Source organism: Microcebus murinus, chromosome 24, assembly GCF_040939455.1.
Source record: "Microcebus murinus isolate Inina chromosome 24, M.murinus_Inina_mat1.0, whole genome shotgun sequence".
In the NCBI taxonomy this organism is placed as follows: domain Eukaryota; kingdom Metazoa; phylum Chordata; class Mammalia; order Primates; family Cheirogaleidae; genus Microcebus; species Microcebus murinus.
In genome coordinates this window covers 2,841,531-2,868,027 of record NC_134127.1, presented here as the reverse complement: position 1 = coordinate 2,868,027, position 26,497 = coordinate 2,841,531, and the positions used below count along the sequence as shown (strand labels likewise).

Sequence of the window (26,497 nt, the reverse complement as noted above, 5' to 3'; positions counted from 1 at the left end):
TTTTCCATTTTTTTTTACTTTCAGCGTCGTATGGGGGTACAAATGTTAAGGTTACGTATATTGCCCATGCCCCGCCTCCACCCTTGAGTCAGAGCTTCAAGCGTGACCATCCCCCAAACGCTGTACATCTCACTCATTGTGTTCGTATATACCCATCCCCTCTTTTCTTTGATTTGTTGAAGCTGCTGTTGTATCTTATGTCATTCAGCTGAAGGTGTAGATGGTACTTCCCTGGTCCAGGTGGGTTGCTAGGTGAGGGTGGTTGATAAAAGACCCATAGAATGGAGGCCATTTCCCTTGACTGTTCTCTGGCTACTAGACGTCAGTGTACTTCATTCTACCTCTATTCATCTGGGTGGATAAAGCTCTTATCTGGCTAGCTGCGAGTGAGGAGTATTGAGAAACATCACATGAGGATCATTTTATCCCACTAGGTGCACTGCCAAAATTGTTGAGTCTGGTTTTCTCTGTACTGCTGGGGAGGATCGTGGTCTGGTTTCCCTTCTGCCTTTTTGTGAAGGGCTTGTAGATACATATTTTGCTGGCACCAATGGAAGTTTGGGTGGCTGCTACTGTAGTTTGACATATAGCAGAGTATGGATCTCCCTGCTTGCAATTAGCTAGCCCTGATGGTGTGGGTGTATCAGGCACTATGCTAACAACTTTGTGTACAACATGAGATGAGTTGGCCAAACTGCGTTCTGGTGACCGCCACTGAGAGTAGATTTGTCATGCCATTGTCAATGATTGGGTAGAGGGGTTATGTGTAGTTTTGGGGAAAAAAAAGTGAATGATCTCTGATGAACGTGTCTGTTTGGGAGATAACATAATAGATATATCCATAGGGAAGAATATGATGACACTAGAGTTTTCATAGTATAGAATAAGAAAAAAGACTAACCCTATATATCACTAGACTTTAGAGAGCAAAAAGGAGAAATCACTGAAAAATATTAGGGGAGAACCTGGAAAAGAATAACACCATAGATATGGATGGGAAGGATGGTTTGAACTAAAGATGGTCACTTATCTCTACAGAGATATACTAAAATGATATCAAGATGAAGAAATGTTAATTATAATAATACTTCTGCGTAACCCAGAACATAGAACTGAATGTTCATAGTCAAAATCAAATATACTGTGTTAATTATATCGTTAGCAGTTATAAACTATATACTCAGGAAATGTGGCTGAAAAGGAAAAGACACAAATAAGAAAGTTGTTTGTCAAAAATTTTAAATTGTAGCAATAATTATTTAGGGGAGGATCATAGTCATAATTATTCCTAGGCAGAACGGATTTAGAGGAAGAGATTACAGATAGATTACAAAGAAATTGATTACCTAAGGAATAATGTTATTATAATCGCTAAATGTGACTGATAATATCAAGAAAGTAAAGATAAAAGCTAGGATTTCATTTGCAAATTATTTATGAATGTATCTTCCTGTGTTCTTAACAGGGCCATTGCTTTTATCAAGGATATGCTGCAGAGACTCCAAAGTCAGTTGCAACACTAAGTACTTGTTCTGGACTCAGGTGATGTCATATTCCACAGATGTACCTTAAGATCTTGTGTGAGCCCATAATTTTCAAAAAGGATAGAGTGAATAATAAGAAATATAGACTCTCTTGTGTTTCTTATCATATGCTTTTTTTTTTTTTTTTTTACCTATTCCTCTTTCTCTTATCTATTTTCCTATTCTTTTTGTCTGTGTCCCACTGGTGCAGTCATAAAAATGCATGCAGAAAAGCTTCCACTTGCATGAAGAGTATTCAGGTTTCTTGGCCACACTATAACCACACCTATGCTTACTTGCTATAATAGACAAACGATGAGCATAAAATTGTGTTTGAAAGTTAATACAAGAACGATGGGTGATTCCCAGATAATTGAGTGCAATGACTATTGTCAAATTTTATAAAATGTTTTTATTTAGCATTTTTTTACATTTCTCAGTGGGGCATCTACACCAATTATGTTTTTATTTATTTTATGTTGGAATATTTAGGGGAATGCTGCAGTTAAAGAATATCAGTTATGGTATTGAACCATTGGAATCATCACCTACATATGCACATATACTTTACCAAATAATGAATAATAAAGTTGATGAGTTCTCCTTTCAAGAAAAGTACTCTGTCACCCAAGATGTAGATCAACCCTACAGGATTCTTGTCAACTCAGAAGTGAGTATTCTTTTTTATGAGCTTTTCATTTATCTTACTTTTGATAAACTTATTCACATTGAAATTTTGAGATTTGACAAATTTGGAAAAAATTTAACCTGATATTCATTATATTAATAATTTCAAAGATATACAATGTAACCAAAATGTCACACACACAAAAAAACTTTTATCGGGTGGTGGGCAGGTGGGAAGGAGAGGAGGGGTAGGATGTATACTTAGATAATGGGTGCAGTGAGCACCACCTGGGGGTTGGACTGGACATGCTTGATGCTCTGGCACGGCGGGGGGTGGGTGGTGGTGGTGTGGCGGTGGTGGTGGTGGCGGTGGTGGCAAGGGCAATATATGTATCCCTAACAATATTTGTATCCCCATAATATGATAACAAAAGGGAAAAAATAAAAAAAATTCAGTTGTAGAATACTTGTTTTAAATATATTTTTGTTTCTTCAGATAAAATTAAGAAAATATAATAGTTATAGACAATTTTAACATCAAAATCCTGATGTTTCTCTAGTTGCAAGGATTTTTATACACACACATATATTTATATAGTTGTTTTATACCAAATTTACATCCTATTTATAAAATTTTTCCAAATTTGTTCACGTTACTGCATAAGCATTTTCTTTGCCAATACATTTTTTTTTTTTTTTTTGGTTAAAAAAGGGGATTATTTTGGTAGAGAATTTAAAAGTGAAAAAGAGACAAGATAATATGCCAGAGGGGAGACAAGATGACTGACTGGAGACAGCTTGCCAGACAGTCCTGGGTGGAAGTTAGGAATTCTGATATACGGTAGAGGAAAAGAGATGCAGAACAGGTGTAGATTATAGGGAGACATACCAGAGCTTGCCAGGGATCTCATAGAGGAAAATTACGAAGCAGAGAAGTGAGAAGATAAAGGGAAAAGATGCCACCGCAGATCAAACCCAGAGAGTCTCTGAGCCCGGTGTAAGGGTAAAGGGGGAATTTCTCTCACCCTTCCACAAGCATTCCATGGCCACCGGGCTATGAAGTTTCTTGGAGATTATCCCACCCCCATGAGCCCAGGCACAGTGGCAACACGATACACATGGATCAGCACAATAGTTACTGTCCATTTTAAAACCACCCAAAACTTAAAGCCCAGAGCTCAGATAAAGCAACAGTACAAGAGGTAAGAAAAATCAACAAAGTACTATCCTACAGGATGAACAGAACAGCCATCCCAGATACAAATTCTATCAATCAACGTTAGTTTGGTTTGAATTCCCCACTCAAGAGATGTAGGCTGGCTAAATGGATTTTAAAAATACAGGTCAAGTATCTGCTGTCTCCAGGTGACACATCTAACCAACAAGGACACTGACAGACTAAAGGCCGAGAGATGAAGAGATTGGGGCTCACACCATGAGCCCAAATCCATGAAATCCATAAATGGATTTCTGATCCAGGAACACCAAAAATCCATGAAAAACGAAACCAAAAGAAAGCAGGTGTAGACATTCTTGTGTGAGATAAAATTGGCTTTACATCAACCATGGTAAAGAAAGACAAAGATGGTCATTATATGATGGTAAAGGGAGCAATTCAACAAGAAAACATAACAATCCTAAATATTTATACACCTACCACAGGAGCACCTGGATTCATAAAGCAAACCTTACCAGATCTAAGTAGATAAACAGCAACATTGTAATTGCCGGGGAACTCAACACCCCACTGATGGAACTGGACCAATTATCTAAGCAGAAAATAAAAAAGAAATCTTGGACTTAAATGGGACTATACAGCAATTGGGCCTAAGAGACATTTATATTTTTACCAAGAAACCACTGAATATACATTCTACTCTTTAGTACCTGGAACATTCTCTAAGATTGATCATATTTTAGGGTACAAAATATGGCTCAGAAAACTTAAAAAATTGAAATCATGCCATGTATCTTCTCAGACCACAGTGGAATAAAACTGGAAATCAACTCCAAGAGAAACAGTTGATTCTGCACAAAGTCATGGAAATTAAACCACATGCTTCTTAATGATTATTTAATCAACTATGAAATTAAGAGGGAAATTAAGATTCCTCAAACCGAATGACAAAGAGGACACACATTATCAACATTTGTGGGATACAGGAAAAGTAGACCTAAGGGGGCAATCAATAGCTTTAAATGCCTACAAAAAGAAGACCAAAAGATTACAAATTCACAGACTAATGACACTCTCAAAGAATAAGAAAAGGAAGAGCAAACCAAGTCCAAAGGCAGCCAGACAAAAGATATAACTAAGGTCAGAGCAGAACTAAATGAAATTGAAAATAAGAAAATTATACAGAAGATTAACAAAACAAAAACTTGGTTCTTTGAAAAGAGAAACAAAATTGATAGACCTCTGGCTAGATTAATCAGGAATAGAAGAGAGAGGACTCAAAAAAGTTCATATATACATGAAAAGGGAGGTATTAATATTACAACTGATATCAGAGAAATACAAAATATCATTTGTGAATACTGTGAAATTCTCTATGCACATGGATTGAAAATGTGGAAGACATGGACAAATTTCTGGAAACACAGAACTCCAAAGGCTCAATCAATAAGAAAAAGAACTCTTGAATTTCTTGCTGATTTTTGTGAATTCTATATAGATTCTGGTTATGAGCCCTTTTTCTGATGTGTAGCATTCGAATATTTCCTCCCCTTCTGTAGGTTGTCTGTTTGCTCTCATGATAGTTTCCTTGGCTGTGCAGAAGCTTTTTAATTTGATTAGGTCCCATTTATTTACTTTTGTTATTGCTGTGATTGCCTTTGAGGTCCTCTTCATAAATTCTTTCCCTAGGCCAATGTGATAAAAACTCTCAAAAAGCTAGGCTTAGAAAGAACATATCTGAAAATTATAAAAGCTGTATGTGACAAACTCACAGCCAGCATAGCATTGATGGGAAAAAGTTGAAAACATTCCCACTAAAAGTGGAAGGAAGTTTTTCCAACATTTCCTTCTAGAATTCTTATAGTTTCATGACTTATACTGCTTGTGGGACTGCAAAGTAGTACAACCTCTGTGGAAAGTAATATGGAGATACCGCAAAGAGCTACAGGTAGAACTCCCATTTGCCCACGCAATCCTATTACCAGGCATCTACCCAAAGGAAGAAAAGACATTCTATGAAAAAGACATCTGCACTAAAATGTTTATAGCAGCACAATTTACAATTACAGAGATGTGGAAACAACCCAAGTGCCCATCAATACATAAGTGGATTAATAAAATGTGGTATATGTATACCATGGAGTGCTATTCAGCCACACACAAAAAAACAAAAAACAATGCTGATCTAGCACCTCTTGTATTATCCTGAATAGAATTGGAACCCATTCGTTTAAGTATCGCAAGAATAGAAAAACAAGCACCATATGTACTCACTATCAAATTGATATTAACTGACTTAACTGACCAACACTTAAGTGTACATATAGTAGTAACATTTATTGGGTGTCAGGCAGGTTAGAGGGGAGAGGAGGGAATGGGTATATTTACACCTAATGGGTGCAGTACACACTGTACGGGGGATGGACATGCTTAAAGCTCTTACTTAGGTGGTGCAAAAGCAATATATGTAACCTAAGCGTTTGTACCCCTGTAATATGCTGAAATAAGAAAAAAAGAACTAACAAGCAATTAGATTGAAGCAGCAATAAAAAAAAAATCTCCCAGCAACAATAAAGTCCCAAACCAGGTGGATTCACTGCTGAATTTTCCCAGACCTACAAAGAAGAGCTGATACCCGTGGTGCAGAAATAATTTCATAACATTGAGAAGGAGGGAATCCTTCCCAAAGCATTCTATGACACCAGTATCCCCTTGATTCCAAATCAAGGAAAGGACACAACAAAAAAGAACACTATAGACCAATATCTCTTAAGAATATACATACCAAAATCTTCAATAACATACTATGAAACCAAATTCAATAGCATATTTAAAAAAAATTATCCATGAGCAAGTGGGCCTCATCCCAGGGATACAAGGATGGTTCAACAACATAAATCAATAAATGTACTTAACCACATAAACAGAAACAAGAACAAAGGTCATATTATCGTCTTAATAGATGTAGAAAAAGCATATGACAAAATTCAGCACGCCTTTATGTTAAAAACTCTGAAAAACCTGGGCTTAGAAGGAGCATTTCTCAAAATTATAAAAGCCATATATGACAAACCCACAGCCAGCATCACACTGATAGGAAAAAGTTGAAAGCATTCCCACCCAAAACTGGAAGAAAACAAGGATATCCACTGTCCCTTCTATTCAACAAAGTGTGAGACATCCTAGCCAGAGCAACCATGCAAGCAAAATAAGTTAATGGTATCCAGATTAGGAAAGAAGAGATCAAACTCTTGATATGTTCTCATGCCTAGAAAACCCCAAGATTCTACCAAGAGACTCCTGGAATTTATAAGTGGACTCGGCAATGTTTCCGGGTACAAAATCAATCTACACAAATCAGTAGTATTCCTATATACCAAATAACATTTAAGCTGGGACTTAAACCAAAGACTAAATACCATTCCAATTACTATAAAGAAAATAAAAAACCGAGGAATATACTTAACTAAGGAGGTAAAAAACTCTATAAAGAGAACGACAGAACACTGAAGAAAGAAATCACAGATGTGGATTTCCACTTTCCAGAAGTGGAAAAATATATCATGCTCATGTATCAGCAAAATCAACATTGTTAAAATGTCCATACAGTCCAAAGTGATTTATAGATTCAATGCAATCCCTATCAAAATACCAATGTTATATTTCACACATCTAGAAAAAAAAATTCTATACTTCCTGTGGAACCAGAAAACAGGCCAAATAACCAAAGCAATCTTAAGAAAAACAAACAAATCAGGAAGCATCATATTACTAGACTTTATACTACCCGGGTATAGTAACTAAATAAGCTTCCTATTGGCACAAAAATAGAGGCATAGACCAATGGAACAGAACAGTTATAAAATGATCCAAATGCAGCCAACCGAGTTTTGCAAATCAGACAAAAATACACACTGAGGAAAAGAAGCCCTATTCAATAAATGGTGCTGGGCAAATTGGATAGCCACATTTAGTAGAATGAAACAGGATCCGTGTCTTTCACCACTTAGAAAAATTAATCCAAAATGAATAAAGACCTTAATGTAAGACTTGAAACCTTAAGACTTCTAGGAGAAAATGTCAGAAAAACTCTTGTAGATATCGGCTTAGGCAAAGAATTTGTGAAGAAGAACCCAAAAGCAATCACAGCAACAATAAAAATAAATAAATGGGAATTGATTAAATTAAAAAGCTTCTGCACAGCCAAGGAAATAATTAACACAGCAAATAGACAACCTACAGAATGGTAGAAAATATTTGCAAGCTATACATCTGATAAAGGACTAATAACCAGAATCTACAATGAACTCAAACAAATCAGCAAGAAAAAGAAATCAAACAGCTCCATTAAAAAGTGGGTAAAAACATGAACAGAAACTTTTCAAAAGAAGTTAGACAAATGGCCAGTAAACGTTTGGGAAAATGCTCGATGTCACTAATCATCAGGTAAATTAAAATGAAAACCATAATGAGATATCATCACCTTATCCCAGTCAGAATGGCCTTTATTAAAAAGTCCAAAAATAATAGATGCTGGATGTTGCTGGTGTTGATACAGAGAAAAAGCAATACTTATACACTACTGATAGGACTGCAAATTAGTTCAACCTGTAGGGGAAGCAGTATGGAGTTTCCCTAAAAAACAAAAGTCAACCTACCATTTTGTCCAGCAATCCCATGACTGGGTATTTACCCAAAGGAAAATAATTCATTTTATCAAAAAACACCTGCACTCAAATGTTTACCACAGTACAATTCACAGTTGTAAAGACGTAGAATCAGCCCAAATGCCCATCAATTCATGAGTGGATTAACACAATGTGGTATATGTACACTATGGAATACTATTGAACGATTAAGAAGGATGATTTAATGCCTTTTGCAACAATTTGTATGAAAATGGAGACCATTGGCCTAAGTATATAAGTAATTTAAAAGGAAACACCACATGTACTTGCTATGAAATTGAAACTAACTGATAAGCACACATGTGCATAGAGGGAAGTAGCATTCAATGGAAATAAATCAGTTCAGGGAAGGGGAAAGTAGGGGACACATGAAAATCTTCCTATCAGATAGAATGAATACTATCAGTGCAATGGGCACATTTATTACCATGACTCAGACATTATATTAGTGATCCATGCACCCAAAATATTTGTATCCATGTAATACTTTGAAATTAAAAAAAAAGCTAGAATTTGTGTGAAGCCCCATTTTCCAGAGATAGTACTGTTAAGCTTCTGCACAGCCAAAGAAACAGTCATGAAAGTAAACCGACAACCTACAGAATGGGAGAAAATTTTTGCATCCTACGCATCCGATAAAGGGCTGATAACTAGAATATACTTAGAACACATGACAATCAGTAAGAAAAAATCAAATAACCCTATTAAAAAGTGGGCAAAGGACTTGAACAGAAACTTTTCTAAAGCAGACAGAAGAATGGCCAACAAACATATGAAAAAATGCTCATCATCTCTAATCATCAGGGAAATGCAAATCAAAACTGTAATGAGATATCACTTAACTCCAGTGAGAATGGCCTTTCTCAAAAAGTCTCCAAATAACAAATGCTGGCGTGGATGTGGAGAGAGAGGAGCACTCCTACACTGCTGGTGGGACTGCAAACTAGTTCAACCTCTGTGGAAAGCAATATGGAGATACCTTAAAGTGATACAAGTGAATCTACCATTTGATCCAGCAATCCCATTGCTGGGCATCTACCCAAAAGATCCAATGACACTCTACAAAAAAAGACACATGCATTCGAATGTTTATAGCAGCACAATTCATAATCGCAAGGCTGTGGAAACAGCCCAAGTGCCCATCAATCCAAGAATGGATTAATAAAATGTGCTGTTGAGTTGTTTGAATTACTTATATATTCTGGTTATTCTTTGTTGTATGGATAGTTGAAAATATTTTATCCCATTCTTTAGGTTAACTTTTAATTGTGTTGATTGTTTCCTTTGCTATGAAGAAACTTTTTAGATTGATGTCATCTTATTTGTCTACTTTTTGCTGACTGCACTTTTGAGGTCTTACCCAAAAAACTTTGCCCAGATCCATGACCCATGACCCATGTATTTATTTTTGTTTTATTTGCTTTTGGAGATCTTAATATATATATATATATATATGTAATTATATATATATGTAATTATATATATATATGTATGTTTTTTTTGTTTTATGTAGGCCAATGTCAGGGCTAATTTTTTTCTAGATTTTCCTTTAATATTTTTAGGGTTTCAGGTCTTACATTTAAGTCTTTAATCCATCTTGTGTTAATTTTTGTGTATGGTGAGAGATAATGATTCAGTTTTATTCTTCTGCACAAGGCTATCCAAGTATCCCAGCACCATTTATTGAATAGGGTGTCTTCCCCAGTGTATGTATTTGTCTGCTTTGTTGAAGATCAGTTGGTTGTATGTATTTAGCTTTATTTCTTGGTTCTCCATTCTGTTCTATGTGTCCATTGTTTTTTTAACAGTATTATGCTGTTTGTGTTACTAAGGCCTGGCAGTATAATTTGAAGATGTATAATGTGATGCCTCCAAATTTGTTACTTTTGCTTATGAATTCTTTGGCTATTAGTGCTTTTTTTTTGATTCCATATGAATTTTAGGGTTTTTTTTTTAATTCTTTGGAAAATGATATTAATATTTTGATATAAATTTCATTGTATTTTTAGATTAATTTGGGCAGTATGGACATTGTAACATTATTGATTCTTCCAATCCATGATGATGGGATGCTTTATTATTTGTTTGTGTCATCTAATATTTCTTCCATCAGTGTTTTGTATTCTAGTAGAGATCTCACACCTTCTTGGTTAAGTATATTCCAAGGGATTATTTTTTTGCAGCTATTATAAATGGAATTGAATTCTTGATTTGATTCTCAGGTTGGTTGTTATCAGTGTGTAGAAATGCTACTGATTTGTATACGTTGATTTTTGTATACTGTGACTTTATGGAATTCACTTTTCAATTCTATGAGTCTTTTGGAGGAGTCCTTAGGGTTTTCCAAGTATAAGTTTATATCGTCAGCAAACAGATAACAGTTTGACTTCCTCTTTTCCAATTTAGATGCCCTTTATTTCTTTCCCTTGCCTGGTTGCTCTGACTAGGGCTTCCAATATTATGTTGAAGAAAAGTGATGAAAGTGGGTACCCTTGTATTATTCCATTTCTAGGGAGGATGCTTTCATCTTTTTTTCCATGTTCAGTATGCTGGTGGCTGTGGGGTTTCTTTTAGTGGATTTTTATTATCTTAAGGTACGTTCCTTCTGTGCCTCGTTTGTTTGGGGTTTTTATCATGAAGGGATGTGGGATTCTGTCCAATGCTCTTTGTGCATCTGTTGAGATGATTATGGTGTTTATGTGGTGAATCACACTTATTGATTTGCAAATGTTGAACGAGCCTTACATCCCTGGATGGAACCTTCTTGATCATGAAAAATTATGTTTTTGGTGTGCTTTTGGTTTGATTTGCTAGTATTTTTTAAAGAATTTTTGCATTTATGTTCACTGAGAATATCGGTCTATCGTTTTTTATTTTTTGTTGTATCCTTTCTGGCTTTGTCACCAAAGTGATACTGGCTTTGTTGAGTTAGGGAGAATTATCTCCTTCCCTATCTTTTGTAATAGTTTCTGGAGGATTGGTATCACTTCTTCTTTGTAGGTCTGGTAGAATGTAACTGTGAATTCATCTGGTCCTGAGATTTTTTTTAGTTGGAATATTTTTCATTACTGATCCAATTTCACTACCTACTCCTGGTTCAGGATTTCCGTATCTTTCTGATTTAAGCTTGGGAGTTTGTGTGTTCCCAGGAATTTATCCATTTCCTCTAGATTTTCTACTTTGTGTGCATAGAGGTTTCCATAGTAGTCTCTGATGATCTTCTGCATTTTTGTGGTATCAGTTGTAATGTATCTTTTATTAAAGTTCTGATTGAGCTTATGTGAATCCTCTCTCTTTTCTTGGTTAATCTAGTTAGTGGTCTATTGATTTTGTTTATCCTTTCTAAAAGCTAATGTTTTTTCATTGATCTTGGGTATTTTTTATTTGTTTTAAGTTCATTTAGTTCTGCTGTGATCTTTGTTATTTCTTGTTTTCTATTAGCTTTGGGTTTGGTTTGTTGTTTTTATAGTTTCTTGATATGTAACATTAGGATGCTAATTTGTGTTCTTCCTATCTTTGTGATGTAGGCATTCAGTGCTATAAATTTCTCCCTTAGCATTGCTTTTTGGTAACTTGCATCATTGTTGTTATTCAATTTAAAAATCTTTTGATTTCCATTTTGATTTCATTGTTGACCCAAAGATCACTTAGTAGCAGGTTGCTTTGAGTAGATGCACTGTGATCCTGACACAGGATGGTCAGGCCCCTCTTGATGAGATTAGTAGAGACAGGGAGCTGTGAGACACAGCACAGAAACTGCTTTTGCTTCCCTCTTTCATCACTCACAGTGGTTTCTGTTCTTCGGGAGCATATAAACACCCAGATTCTCAGCTGCCACCCTGGCCTAGCTATAGCTGGGCTGGTGGCTTCAGATCAACTCACAATGAGGTGGGCTACCATAAACTCTGTGGTCTGTGGCTGAAATGCTCAGGTGAGGGAGGGTAGTTGTATCACAGATTTGCCTCCAGGTAGGTCAGGCTTCTCTCAGTTGAGGCAGGCAGTTGGGGTCAAGCACTGTTCACCCCACTGTACCTCAGTGGAGGAGGTGTATTTTTGTCCTTGGGGCGCACAAAACCACCTGGATTCCCAGATCTCTTCCTGGGCTGGCTGCAGCAGAGCTGGGGGAGAAAGCTCAAACCCCTGTGTGCTGGGATGCCAGAATGGCTGGTGGCTTTAGCTGAAATATCCCAGCAGGGAAGATCTATTTGTGTCCAGGAATTGCCTGCAGGGAAGGTAGGCTCCTCCCAGAAAAGGAAGACAGCTCAAGGAGCGGACTGCTAGCCCCACCCTTTCTCACACAGAGGCTGCTTTACTAGTGGAGGGGATGTCACTCTCTGCTGGTCAGGCAGAATTGAGAGTCTGTGCCACTTCAGGGGTCAGTGCCACTTTCACAACCATAGGCAGGGAGCTCTCAGCCTCTGGAAAGCATGTTCTTTGGTTTCCTTTCTTTCCAGACTCATCTTTCTGATGTTCTGAACTGTCCTTTCTCAGGGGTTGTACTCCCTGTGGGATAGAGTACTGGGGATCCCACAGCACCTTTGGGTCCAGCCATTACTGTGCTACTGCAGGCCTCTGCGTAGAAACTGGGTATGTCAGCGGGAGCTTCTGGGGTGTGAAGATACAGGAGCTGTTCTTCCCAGGGCAGGATGCAGTCCCAGGCCAGCATGGTCCCAGGATGGCTTCCTTCCACAGCTGCTCAGATCTGGGGTGGGAGGTGAATGGCTCAGTGTGAGTTTCTACTCCAGTGCAATGCCCTCCATGGGTGTCCAAATCATTGCCCACACTGGTGTCAGTGTTCACGCAGGTAGAACAGCTCTCTCACGTTTGGGATCACAAGGACATGTACTACCAAAGCTCTTTCACTTACACTTTATCCATAATACCAAGTCCCTCTGGGCTCCTGCCAATCTCTGCAGAGTTGGGTCCTCTTGCTTCCTTCTCCTTCTGTGCCTCAGGTTTTCCATGTGCATTCTCTGCTGGACTGCAGTGTTCTCCACTTGATATTCTATTTGAGCTACAGTTACCTACTTGCAATTTTCATTCTTCATTCTAGAGAGGGAGAGAGTCCAATGTCTGTAGTCAGCCATCTTGAACCATAACCCCCTCTGATTCTAGTCTATATCATTTAATTGGGGAATTTAAACAGTTTACATGCAAGATTATTATTGATAAGTGAAAGCTTGTCATTTTTCAAACATTTTTGAATATTTTATAGATATCATTTGTTGCTTTCTTCCTCTCTTATTGTTTATCTTTGTGATTTCATGCAGTCATATGGACTCCAGGAAGCTTCTTATACTAGGCTCAGGGCCTGCAAGGGCTGAGGGGCTCTCCTATAAGTGAGACTGAGGATGGGATGTCTGCAATGAGAATGTGAACTGCAGGGATCTCTCACTTACCTTTGCCCCGTAATGGAGACAGTCTCCTGGATTCATTCCAATTTGACTAGCTCCTTTGCTTCCCTCTCTATGCTGCCATATATTTATAATTTTTTAAATTAAATATTGGTTAACATTTCTATTAAAGTATGAAATATATGCATATATAAAGAACATTTAAAATAGGATGGACTGAAATACCATTTTCTAGAGCTACATGCTGATGCAGAATGCCTTTTTATCATTTTGATATATATGCTTTTATACGTTTTCCTACATTGCTATACACTTAAATGTATATACAGTGAACCATTTGACAAAATGGTATTGAATTGCAGATTCATTATATGTTGATTTTTCAAAAATAAAATTTACACTGAGCATGCCTGCCTCTGCTGCCTCCCCTTCCACCTCCTCCACCTCTGCCACCTCTGAGACAGCAAGACCAACCCCTCTTCTTTCCCCCTGTCTTTGGACTACTCGATGTGAAGGTCACTGAGATGAAGGCCTTTATGATAAAGCACTTCCACTTAGTGAATAGTAAATACGTTTTCTTCCTTATGACTTTCTTAATAACAGTTTCTTTTCTCTAGTTTACTTTATTGTAAGAATAAAGTATATAGTGCACGTGACATAAAAATATGTATTAATTGACTGTTTATGTTATCCATAGGGCTTCAGGTGAGCAGTAGGCTGTGAGCAGTTAGCTCACAAGTTGGACTAGCCAACTTGAGGGAGCCAAAAGTTATACTCAGAAATTCAACTGAGTGGGGGTCAGCACCCATAACACCAACTTTGTTCACATTTCAATGGTCTTTCATAAAATTATGTCATATTTAGCTTATTTATATGTTTCTTGAGATGAATAAATGAACTATATGAATGTTTGGTATTTTTAAACAATCACACTTTTCTTATAAATAATTGCATCTAATGGTAGGCATAATTCCAAAGGATTTTCCTGTGTATCCTGACTTCTCCCTTTAGACTTTACATTTGATCATCTTTACAACTTTATGTTTGGTCATCGTTGGTTAAATAAATTTTTGTTCACACATTCTCATTGATACTGGATCTCACATCAAAGGGGGGAAGCAACAAACCGACAATGAATGAAACTTGAATTTGATATGTAACAAACTCCATGGCACTATTCCTTTACTCTGCTTCTATTTTGGCAAAGATATTGATATGAAAACATTTGAACAAAGCTGACCTTTTAGAAAGGAAAGTGATAAAATGTAATCATATATAGAAACAATACTTCCCTGTTAATAAAACTAAAAAGTGATCTGAAACTTTATGCCAGCTCTTTGTTAACTATTTGCATAATGTGATACCACATTAAACACAGTTGAAGACATGTTCACAACGGACATCGAACAGTATTACAGAAAGTAAACTGAAAAAAACTTTTAAGGATTTCATGAATGCTCCTCCATAACAGAGGAAATATCTGAAAGGGTAGACATGCTTCAGGAAAGATAAATAAAGAAACACCTCACTGAAACCATCTCCTTTATGGAATCAGCAATAAGAGAATGGTTAGAAGAGATAATTTGCATTCCACATTGCCTGGATTTTAATTCCAGGTCTTTCTGTCTGTAGTCACAGGAACTTAGATGAATACATAACCTTCCAAAGTACTTATCTTTTCTAATCTATAAAAAGACAATATTATACAATTTCTAATCTATAAAAAGACAATTACAGATTATAATTGAGAGCTTTATATATATTCTGTTATTCCAATTCTTTCAACAAGTCTAGGAATTAATACTATTATCCCCCTTTTTCAGATCAGGAAACAGAAGTTTAGAGAGTTTAATTTATTATTCTAGGAAATTATATATTGTCTTTTTATAGATTAGAAATTGTATAATTTTGTACTATGGAAAATTATACAATCATTATATTTGGTAAAATAAAATTTTACCAAACTGATATTTATTATAAAAAAATTAAATAAGCTTATACATGGAAATTACTTAGTATCACCACAAATATTAATATTTTCTTACTACATTTCCTAATGTAGTGAAGCAAGGCAATCAGAAGCAATTATGGAAAATTTTGTTACAAAACAAAATGCAATAGTGAAATAAAGTCGATAAAGACAAAAATTTTAGAAACTATGAGTAAACCAAAGATTTCAAATCAGAAATGGAGATAATTAGGTATTCATATGTATTTGTGAATTTTATATCTCCTATAAGTAGAGTTGAAAAATTGAACCATAAAGTAAATTAGAAACAATCAAGAACTTATCTGTTGAAAACATATTGAACAAATCCACTTTGCCTACTCCTTCCTTAAACTTTACTAAAAGGAGAATAAGAGATTTTTTTTAAATGGTGTAAACATATAAAGACAAACAGAGCAGGAAAAGAGTAAGAACACTGGGAATTAAATAGAAGACAGAATAGCTGACTTAGTCCCTGAAAAGCTTAATTCTAGACTGGCAATTGGAATAGGCTTTAGGAAATTGGAAATGTGCTATAGGGCCACTCAAAAATGTCTCAGATCGTTTAGCCTCCAAGTATTAGTGAGTACCTGTGGTGTTTTCCCATTCCTGAGATACTTCACTTGGACTTAAGCATTATATACAGTGCCCATGTTCACAAAAACATTTGTACCCCTTTAGTATTTTGAAATAAAGACAATGCTGGGATTACCTGTCCAAATACCTTAGGAAGTGGGTATGAAAGTGGACCTAACAGGAGATTTGATTTAAAATATGTTGCATAAGTATTTAGAAAACTGTCCTGTCCTGAATAACTACCTCTGTGGCAGTCTGACAGAAAATCAAAGGTGATTTTCTCTGGGGAGGAGTTTTTGAAATGGTAACACCAGGCACAAATGTTCTGTTGCTTCTCACAATTGCAAGGCACACTATACTGTAACTATTGTGATTAAATTAAATACGGCACACAAGATATTGGGAGCCAGGCACGTAACTTCTAAGAAGTTGTTTTGGAACACCCTTCTCTAGGAGAGAATCAAGCCAGCCATAACGAAAACACCTAACCATAATGATACTAGAGGAACACCTAACTCAAAAAAAAAAACCCTAACAAATTGTCCTCTATGAGGACCACAACCCATAAACCTCAAATGTAGTTATAGATGTTAGAATAAGATGTTTAATGCTCAATTCTCAGTATTAATAAGAAGGGGCAGTAGTCACATGTTGAAATAATTTAAGATGGAAGACAGAGACATGAAAATACCAAAGAATTATAGTTTGAGGTACCAAAGATTATAAAGAGAATAAAACAAAATAATTATTAATATTCTCACAGAGGTATAAGAAAATATTTCATCCACCAAATAAGACCTAAGTATCATTAAAAATAAAATTCAGCAGATTAACATGTTTGGGGAAATAAGTAATATGTAATAAAATTTAAAAACTCAATAGAAAAGGTTACAAGATAAAATTTGATAAGTTAAAGAACAATGACAAATAATAGGGATATTTGAGAGATGAGAAAATGAAATTCATAATATAATTGATATAATAGGAGCCCCATTAAGGATAAACAGAGAAAATAAAGTTGAATAAATCACAAAACAATCCAAGAAAAATTCTCAGAGTTATTTGGGATTGAGTTACTGGACTGACATAAAAACTTTGGTTTCTTATATGTGAGCAAGTAACAGAATGACTGAAATCGCCTAATGGCAAAACTGGAAATTGAAAGGCAATGCCACAATTGCTTAGAATTAGGCAAAGTAATTTTCACTACATAATTGTGTACTCAGCCAGACTACACAATTGAGATTATATTGTTTAAAATCATTTCTTTTTTTCCCTATTGTGAAATGATTTTGTAGCATATAAAACAAAGAAATCACAATAAACAGGAAAAAAAGTTTATAATAACATCCTGAATAAAAATAGTAGACAGCTACAATCACAGCTAAATTCACAAAACATAGTTACCAAATACAGTGGAGTTTCAATAAAATAAAAAAACCTGTGTAAACAGTTGTTTTCAAACCATATTCTTTATGAAAATCATTATTATTACATCAAATGGCACTAGATTTTGAAGCAAAAAACATCCCAAATCTCAGTGGTTTAACATAGGTGAATATCTTGCTTATGAAAAGTCCAAGGAGAGCTGAATTCTCCTGGTTGTTTCCCTTCCACAGTTTTACCTAGGGCCCCTAAAATCCCCATTTGATTCTGGTCAGATAGGTAGTGAAGAGAAAAAGAGTGTGAAAAGAGTGTGTATGGCGCCATCTTGATACAATTGAGCCAGTACAGCTGCCTTTGAGTAATATCTTTTCTGTGAGAGAGAGGGAGCAAAAGTCATTCTTGGATAATTGGTCATTTCTTAGAAGTAAAATAAAAGTCAGTGGTCCCCACGCTTTGTTCAACAAAGGTTTGATTTGAAGGAACTTCTTCTATGATAGAAATAGTGAAAAAGGAATGATCATGGGGCATGTGAATGAATATAAGTACAAAATGTAAGATAGGAAAACACTAAATCTAACCTGCATAACTTAACAATGTTGCCAGTATTATATATTCACAGATTGCTTCATGGAGGCCACATAGTGTTCGGCTTTATGTATATTCTGCTATTCCAATTCTTTCAACAAGTCTAGAAATTGATACTATTATCCCCCTTTTTCAGATCAGGAAACAGAAGTTTAGAGAGTCTAATTTGTTATTCTAGGAAATTATATAGTAAGTGGTGACATTAAAATTCAAACCCAGATGATATGATTCCAGAGATATACTCTTTAGTTCTTCAATTGTCTACCCCTATGGAGTCTCTTAAAAGTTCCCTTATACTGCTCAGATAACTGTAAGAGAAAGATAAAACTGTTTTAAGGATGGAAGACATAATAGAACTGGTGGATAACAGAAAAGACACTGTGCTAAAACCCCAATCTGTAACATTAAAGTCAGGTTAAAGGAAATGGAGAAAAAAAAATGAAGTGGAGAGAGCAAAGATGTGAAAATGATGGCAGAAAAACCTGCAAATAATTTTGTGCGTCAACTTGGCTATGCTTCAGTGCCCACATAGTTGGACAAACATTACCCTGAGTGTTTTTGTGAGAGTTTTTGGATGTGATTCACATTACTGGACTCTGAACAAAGCAGGTTGCCATCCTTAATGCAGGTATGTCTCATCTAGTCAGTTGAAGCCTGAATAGAACAAAAAGACTGACTCGTGAGTAAGACAGAACTCTTGAGGAGTTAAGTCTTTGGGCTTAAACTAGAACTGCAAAATTGGCTCCTTCTATGTCTCCAGGTTTTGGACTTGAACTGTAGCATAGGCTCTTCCTTCATCTCCAAAGTGCATATTTTGGACTAGCCAACTTAATTATCAATGAGCATTCAATTCCTTATAATAGATTGTCTTCTCTGTATATGCACACCTATTGATTCTGTTTCTCAGAGGAACCTTGACTGATAAAGGATAAAAGACTGATAATGAAAACTCAAGACTTCAAAATAATAAAAACAAAATAAACAAACAAAAAGGACTTCAAACTAGTCATCATAACACAAAGTAGCATAGTTTGCTTACCCTGTTACACAGCTACTTATGTGTTTTTGACATAAGGATAGACATATAGAACAGTGAAACAGAATAGAGAGGTCAGAAGTAGAACCACAGGTTATGGGTCAATTGAATTTTTACAAATGTGTCAAGGACTTTGAAAGACTAAAGGATGTTTTTTGTTATTTTTTTCCCAGCAAATAATGTAAGAAGAATTGGCTATCAATATGACCCTTAATGAAAAAATATTGAACTAAGACATCGACTTCAATGTCAAAGCTAAATACAATTTAAATAAAATTTCTAGTAGGAACCTTAGGAGAAACCAAATTACTGGGCCATTAGTATTTGAAAAGATAGATGTTCAACACTATTTGTCATCAGAAAATACACATAAAACCTCAGTGAGCTAGCAATACAGACCAACAGAAATTGATAAAATGAAAAAGACTGACAGTACTAAATAGAAGCAAGGATATGGAGCAATTAGAACTCATTAATTCTTGGTGAGAATGCCGAATGACCCAACAAATTTGAGAATAATTTGGCCCTTTTGTACTACTTTACAAACCCACAATTAATATATGACTTAGTTTTTCTAGCTGTAAGCATTTGCCAAGAAAATTGAAATATATAGAATATATGTATATAACTGGACAAATATATATATTATATATATATACATAAAAATTCTTTACATAGGTATTAAGAACAGCTTTAGTTATAATAGCTAAAATATGAAAATAGTTCAAATGACCCATCAGTAGGTTAACGTGTAAATAAATTGTTATATACCTCTAAAGTGGCACACTAGTTAGCAATAAAAACTAATGAAATACATATAATCACAACAACATGGATAAATGCTGAGTGAGGAAAAAAACTAGATGTGAAAGAGTACATAGAATATTTTTTTCATTTATATGATATTTTAGAGCAGATTAACCTATAGTGAGAGAAAGTAGATCATCTCTTGAGCCATGTGATCTATTGACATGAAAGACTGTGTTGGGAATTTCTTTATCTTAATTGTAGAAATGATGACGTGAGTGCATAAATTATAAATGATGTAAGATTATATTTTTAAATAGACACATTTTGTTGAATGTAAACCTCAATAAAGTTAATAGAAAAATTCAAGTGCAAAAATATGAACATAGAGGCATCATTTGGGGGGAATATTTATGAAGGTTTGTTTAGGTTGAAGGTTGGTGGGGAAGTGGTATCTTACAGGGTACACAGAATGAAACGAAGGAAGCAGAGCATTCTCCCTCATTTCAGTACCTTTTGAGGATACCAATTATCAACAATATAAAGAAACATGCTGCTAGTCTGCTCCTAATTTTTTTCTTTAAATTATTTATTTTATTGTATTATTTTGGCATATTATGGGGGCACAAATGTTTAGGTTAAATGTGTTGCCCTTGTTGGCCGCAAGTCAGAGCTACAAGTGCGTCCATACCCCAGACAGTGCAACACCGCACCCATTAGGTGTGAATATACCCATTGCTTCCTTCCCCCCACCTGCCTGACACCTGATGAATGTTATTACTATGTGTGCACATAGGTGTTGATCAATCAATACCAATTAGATGGTGAGTACATGTGTGCCGGGAATTTCCCAGCCACCAGGGCTGATAACAGAGTGACCCTCGGGAATAAGAAAAGAGAGACAATAGAGGAGAAAGAGTGGGGTCTGAGGACTCAAGGCTTTCCAGACCAAGAGTCCCAAGATTCCTCGCTCATATTTATAATTCCTCACTCATATTTAATAATTCCTCACTCATATTTATTCATTTCAAGAACAAAAGATCATTCTAAATCATACAAGCAAACAATACCACAGGCAAACAAGTTCTAAAGATTTCCATAAAGATTACATGTTCTAAAGATATCCCACAGGCAAACAAGTTCTAAAGATTTCCATAGAGGTTACATGTTCTAAAGATATCCCACAGGCAAACTTTAAGGATTACTTATAAAGATTAAAATATCTGAGTATACATAATCTCAGCAAAGCTATTTCTAGCCTAAAACTAAACAAGAACATAAATTTGGGATTGCGGCCAGGCTAGTTTTCCAGCAGGTTGGACGCTCCTAATTGCAGTCCTGGAACAGTTTTCTGCCCAGGAGAGAAACTGTTTTCAATTCATCCTGCTCTTCGAATGTCCTTACCATTTAGGAAACAGCCACATGCATGCAGACTGTCACATCTGCAGAGGTTCAACGCCAGCAATATCCCTAGATCACTCTAACATTTCTAAACTACCCCAACACATGTGATGCTTAATTTTATAGTCTTATGACACTTCACTTAGTAGAATGGGCTCCAGATCTATCCAAGATAATACAAGAGGTGCTAGACCACCATTGTTTTTGTGGTTGAGTAGAACTTCATGGTAGACATATACTACATTTTATTAATCCACTCATGTATTGATGGGCACTTGGATTGTTTCCACATCTTTGCAATTGTAAATTGTAATGCTATAAACATTCGAGTGCAGGTTTCTTTTTTATAGAATGTCTTTTTTTTTTTTTTCCCCTTTGGGTAGAGCCAGTAATGAGATTGCTGGATCAAATGGTAGTTCCACTTGTAGCTCTTTGAGGTATCTCCATATTACTTTCCATAGAAGTTGTACTAGTTTCCAGTCCCACCAGCAGTGAATGAGTGTTCCTATCTCCATGCATCCACACCAAAATTTATTGTTTTGTGAGTTTTTGATAAAGGCAGTTCTCACTGAAGATAAGTGATATCTCATTGTGGTTTTGATTTTCATTTCCCTTATGATTAGAGATGTTGAGCATTTGTTCATATGTTTGTTGGCCAGTAGTTTGTCTCCTTTTGAAAAGTGTCTGTTCATGGCCTTTACCCATTTTGCAATGGGGTTGGTTTTTTCTTGCTGATTTTCCTGAATTCTATAGAGATTCTAGTTATCAGCTCTCTATTGAGCTGATATTGAGCTCAATAGAGAGCTGATAACTAGAATCAGCATGCAAATAATGTCTGCTATTTTGTAAGTTGTCTGTTTGATCTCATGATAGTTTCCTTGGCTGTGCAGAAGCTTAGGAATCCTCCCCATTTGTTTTCTGAAGCCAACATCACCCTGATACCAAAACCCAGAACGCACTCAACAGACCAATATCCCTTATGAATATAGATACAAAAATTCTCAATGAAATCCTAGCAAACCAAATTTAGGTGCTTATCAAAAAAAAAAAAATCCAATACAACCATATGGGCTTCATCCCAGGGATGCAAGGATGGTTCAACACACACAAATCTATAAATGTAATTCACCACGTAAATAAAAGCAAAAACTAATACCATATAATCCTTTCAGTAGATTCAGAAAAAGCATTTGACAAAATTCAGCACCCTTTTAGATAACAACACTTAACAAAATAGGCATAGACTGGACTTAAACCTAAAAATGATAATAGCCATATATGAGAAACCCACAGCCAACATCATACTGAGCAGGGGGAAATTGAAAGCATTCCCTTGTCTGGAATCAGACAAGGTTGCCCTCTGTTATCGCTGCTGTTCAACATAGTGCTGGAAGTCCTAGCCAGAGCAATAAGAGAAGAGAAGGAAATTAAAGGCATTCAAATGGGGGCAGAAGAGGTCAAACTATCGCCCTTTGCTGATGATATGATCTTAGATCTAGAAAACTCCAAAGATTCTGCCGTGAGACTGCTGGAATTGATAAATTCAGCAAATTGCAGGTTACAAAATCAATATACGCAACTCAGTAGCATTCCTATATGCCAACAACAGTCACACTGAAAACTAAATCAAAGTCTCAATACCCTTCACACTAGCAATGAAGAAAGTAAAATACCTAGGAATCTATTTAACTAAGGAGGTGAAAGACCCCTATGGGGAGAATTAGAAAACACTGAGGAAGGAAATAGCAGAGGACGTAAACAGATGGAAAACCATACCATGCTCATATATTGGCAGAATCAACATTGTTAAAATGTCTGTATTACCCAAAGTGATTCAACACAATCCCTATTAAATCCTTATTAAAATACCAACGTCATTTTTTGCAGATCTAGAAAACAATAATTCTATGCTTCATATGGAACCGGAGAAGGCCTGTATAGCAAAGGCAATCTTAAGCAAAAAGAACAAATTGGGAGCCATCAATTTACCAGACTTCAAGCTATAGTGCAAGGCTACAGTAACTAAAACAGCATATCATTAGCACAAAAACAGAGACATAGAGCAATGTAACACAACTGAAAACCCAGATATAAAACCATCCTCTTATAGCCATCTAATCTTTTGCAAAGAAGACAAAAACATTCACAGTGGAAAAGAATCCTTATTCAATAAATGGTGCTGGGAAAATTGGATAGCCACATGTAGAAGACTGAAACAGGATCTGCACCTCTCACTTCTCACAAAATTCAACTCTCAGTTGATAACTGACTTAAACCTAAGGAATGAGACTATAAGAAATCTAGAAGAAAATATTGGAAAACACTTATTTATAGACATCTGTCTAGGGAAAAAAAGGATGAAGGAGATCCCAAAGACAATCATAGCAACGACAAAAATAAGTATAGAGGACCTGATCAAATTAAAAAGCTCCTAAAATTTTTATTTGGCCTCTCACCTCTTCGGTGGTCTCCAATCCTCTCATTTTCTTACTACCTATGTCTATATTTGCATATCTGTTTCTGTATCTCTCTCCGTATATATATTTTTATATGTGTGTATATATATATTCTATATCTACTCCATGAATGTGTGTATATATGTATGTATGTATGCATATATCGTCCATGATAATTATTATATAAATTTTTAAAAATATTTTACTTAATTCATTTTTTCTATTTCACAGAAAATTTCAGGCGATGCATTATTGAAAAGAACTATGAAAGTACATGTTATTGTGGATAAATCCATGGTATGTGATATTAATATATTTATTGCATCTTCATTTGTGTTTAAATTCAGGGGGAATATGAATATGAAACGTCTATTATTTTCAATTCAGATATATTTTATTCTGATTAAAATATGTCTTAGTCTTGCAGGACAGAAAGAAATGTTGTGAATTGCCTTTACACTGACATAAGGAAATAAACACTAGTGTTTCAGTTTTCCAAATTAGTATAGGACTTTAGCATTAATGTATAACTTAATATGGAAAGGTACTACTACACTGTAATCTACTGGATTATAACTAGTTTTAGATACTTCTGGATCCACCCCAATTCTTGATGCAACTCTTCAGTAAATCTATCTCCATTTTAACAAAACTATTTTATTAACTACTCAAATGGATATTCTTGTTACTAAATATTATTATTTATAAGATAATTTTATGTTTGATAATTGCTTAGTTTTCATGATGGAAGTTCTGTATTGAAAACTAGGAAGAATCATTCACTAGAATGTTTAGTTGATTTTGATTTTATTTTTGTCAACAGTATTGATAACTATGGATATAGATTCAGTAATTGGTATTAGTGTGCCTATGCCCTATTAATTATTGACTCCTTTTTTTCTCTTTCCTACTCTTGCATAATTGGTTTAGTTTTAGAATTTCTTTTTATCGCCAACACTTTTTTTTTCTGCTGTACCACTGTTTCTAGTCCCCAGCCTCAGTGGTCTCTCTCATGTTCTAGTAAGTGTTTTTAATATCTCGTGATATGAAATTAATGTTATACAACTTTATAAATATTATAAGAGCCTCATAACAGCAAAATTCTATTTAAATTTAATCAGTGATTATAACAGTGTCATATTTTACTTCCCCATGTGTTGTGAACTGTAGAATAAATAATGTGAAATGAAATATTCAGTTATTTTTAATGAAATTAATAACATTTTAAAAGTTTCATTTTTCGCCATGTATTTGCCATTTACAAAGCTTTTCATTCCTTCTAATAGGTCTTAATTTATGATATTTTTGCTTAGCCTGCTGAATTCTCTCCGGATTTTGTTCAACTGAAATTGTCTTTATTTCATCCTCACTTTTTAAACATTTAATTTGGAAATAATTTCAAATGTTCAGAAAAGTCACAAGAAGGAGAACAATACAATACCACTTTTATTCTCTTTACCCACATTTATTGTTAATATTCTATCCCATATCACTTGTGCTGTCTCCATTTGAATTAGAAAGTAAGTTGTAAATCGCATCATGGAGCTTAACTGTAAAATACTGTGGTGTGTATTTACCTAGAATAAGACCATTATCTCTTCAACCACAACAGAATTGTCCATCTCAGTAAAAATAGTGTTGTTAAAATACTTTTGTCGCTTCCACTCTAAATTAATTTCACTGTGGTTAGATAACGTGATCTAAGTGATACTGTGTTTTATATTCAAAGAACTGTTTTATGACCTAATCTGGGTCAATTTATATAGAACTTTTATTTGTGTTTGAAAAAATATGTATTCTCATATTTGTAGACAAGCTTCTATATACATATATTATATCCAAATTTGCTTAGGTTTTTAAAATCTTGCCTACCCTTACTGTTAATTTGTCTACTCAATCTTAGTTATTAAGATACCTTTGTGAAATATCTCAATATTATATTCTATTTATCGTTTTGTTAAATCTTGTTTTATATATTTTATAGTCTTGTTATTTGTTATATGCAACTTTAGAAACTCTCCATCTTTCTAATAATTGAATATTTTATCAGTGTATTGTGATAATCCTGTTCTTTTTGTGTTCTAAGATTTATTCTTATCAACATAACTACTAAATTCATATAACTATTACAGAATTTAATATATGCTTTGTCTATTATTTTCCTGAAACTACATGATATCTTTTCATCTTTTGATTCAGTATTTTTGTGTCCTTATAAATTATGTTTTCTGAAAAAAAATTAGTGTGCATATAATGGATTTTTTATTGTCTGTTTGGATAGTGTTTGGTCTTATGATTATTGATGTATTTGGGTTTGTTTATATGATATTTTTGTATTATGTTTTTGTATGATTTTTATATATTTAGCTTTGCAAAGAAGAACTTTCACTCATACCATACATGCTACATCATTTAAATATACAGTGTGGTTTACTGCAGAATGTTACATAAAGAGAAATACCAACAATGTGCAAAACTGTCTCTAAAGATATGGACTTCAAAGAGTTAGAAGAATAAATCTCTTTTGTCTATATCAGAGTGGAACTCTATCCATTGCATTTTATTTTCATCCATTGCATTTTATTTTCTATAAGGAATCTTCTGAGACTTACTGGGCATTACTGAAGATCCCAAGCACCACTTTTTCATGAACCAACCTCTCCTAGCTTCTAACTTTTCTTCTGCAGCTTCCTCAGTCCTCTTAATCTTCATAGAATTTAAGACAGTTAGGGCCTTACTTTGGATTAGACTTTGGCTTACTGGAAATGTTGTGACTGGTTTGATCTTTTATGTAAACCACTAACACGTTCTCTAATCATCCATAAGGCTGTTTCACTTTCTTGTCATTCATGTGTTCACTGGAGTAGCACTTTATATGTATACCGTGGAGCATGACTCAGCTTTCAAAAATGGTGAACTAATACCTCTTGTATTAACCTGGATGAAACTAGAGC

At 35.0% G+C, this 26,497-nt stretch overlaps 1 protein-coding gene across 1 annotated transcript in view; it reads left to right on the top strand.

The window, feature by feature from the left end:
* The window catches only part of LOC105868769 (A disintegrin and metallopeptidase domain 3-like), a 116,821-nt gene that overhangs the window by 31,325 nt on the left and 58,999 nt on the right, over positions 1-26,497 (top strand). The window contains exons 5-7 of the mRNA XM_075997197.1: positions 1,466-1,542; positions 2,016-2,193; positions 23,775-23,840. Of these exons, the coding sequence (XP_075853312.1) occupies positions 1,466-1,542; positions 2,016-2,193; positions 23,775-23,840 (321 nt within the window). The remainder of the gene's footprint in view (positions 1-1,465; positions 1,543-2,015; positions 2,194-23,774; positions 23,841-26,497) is intronic.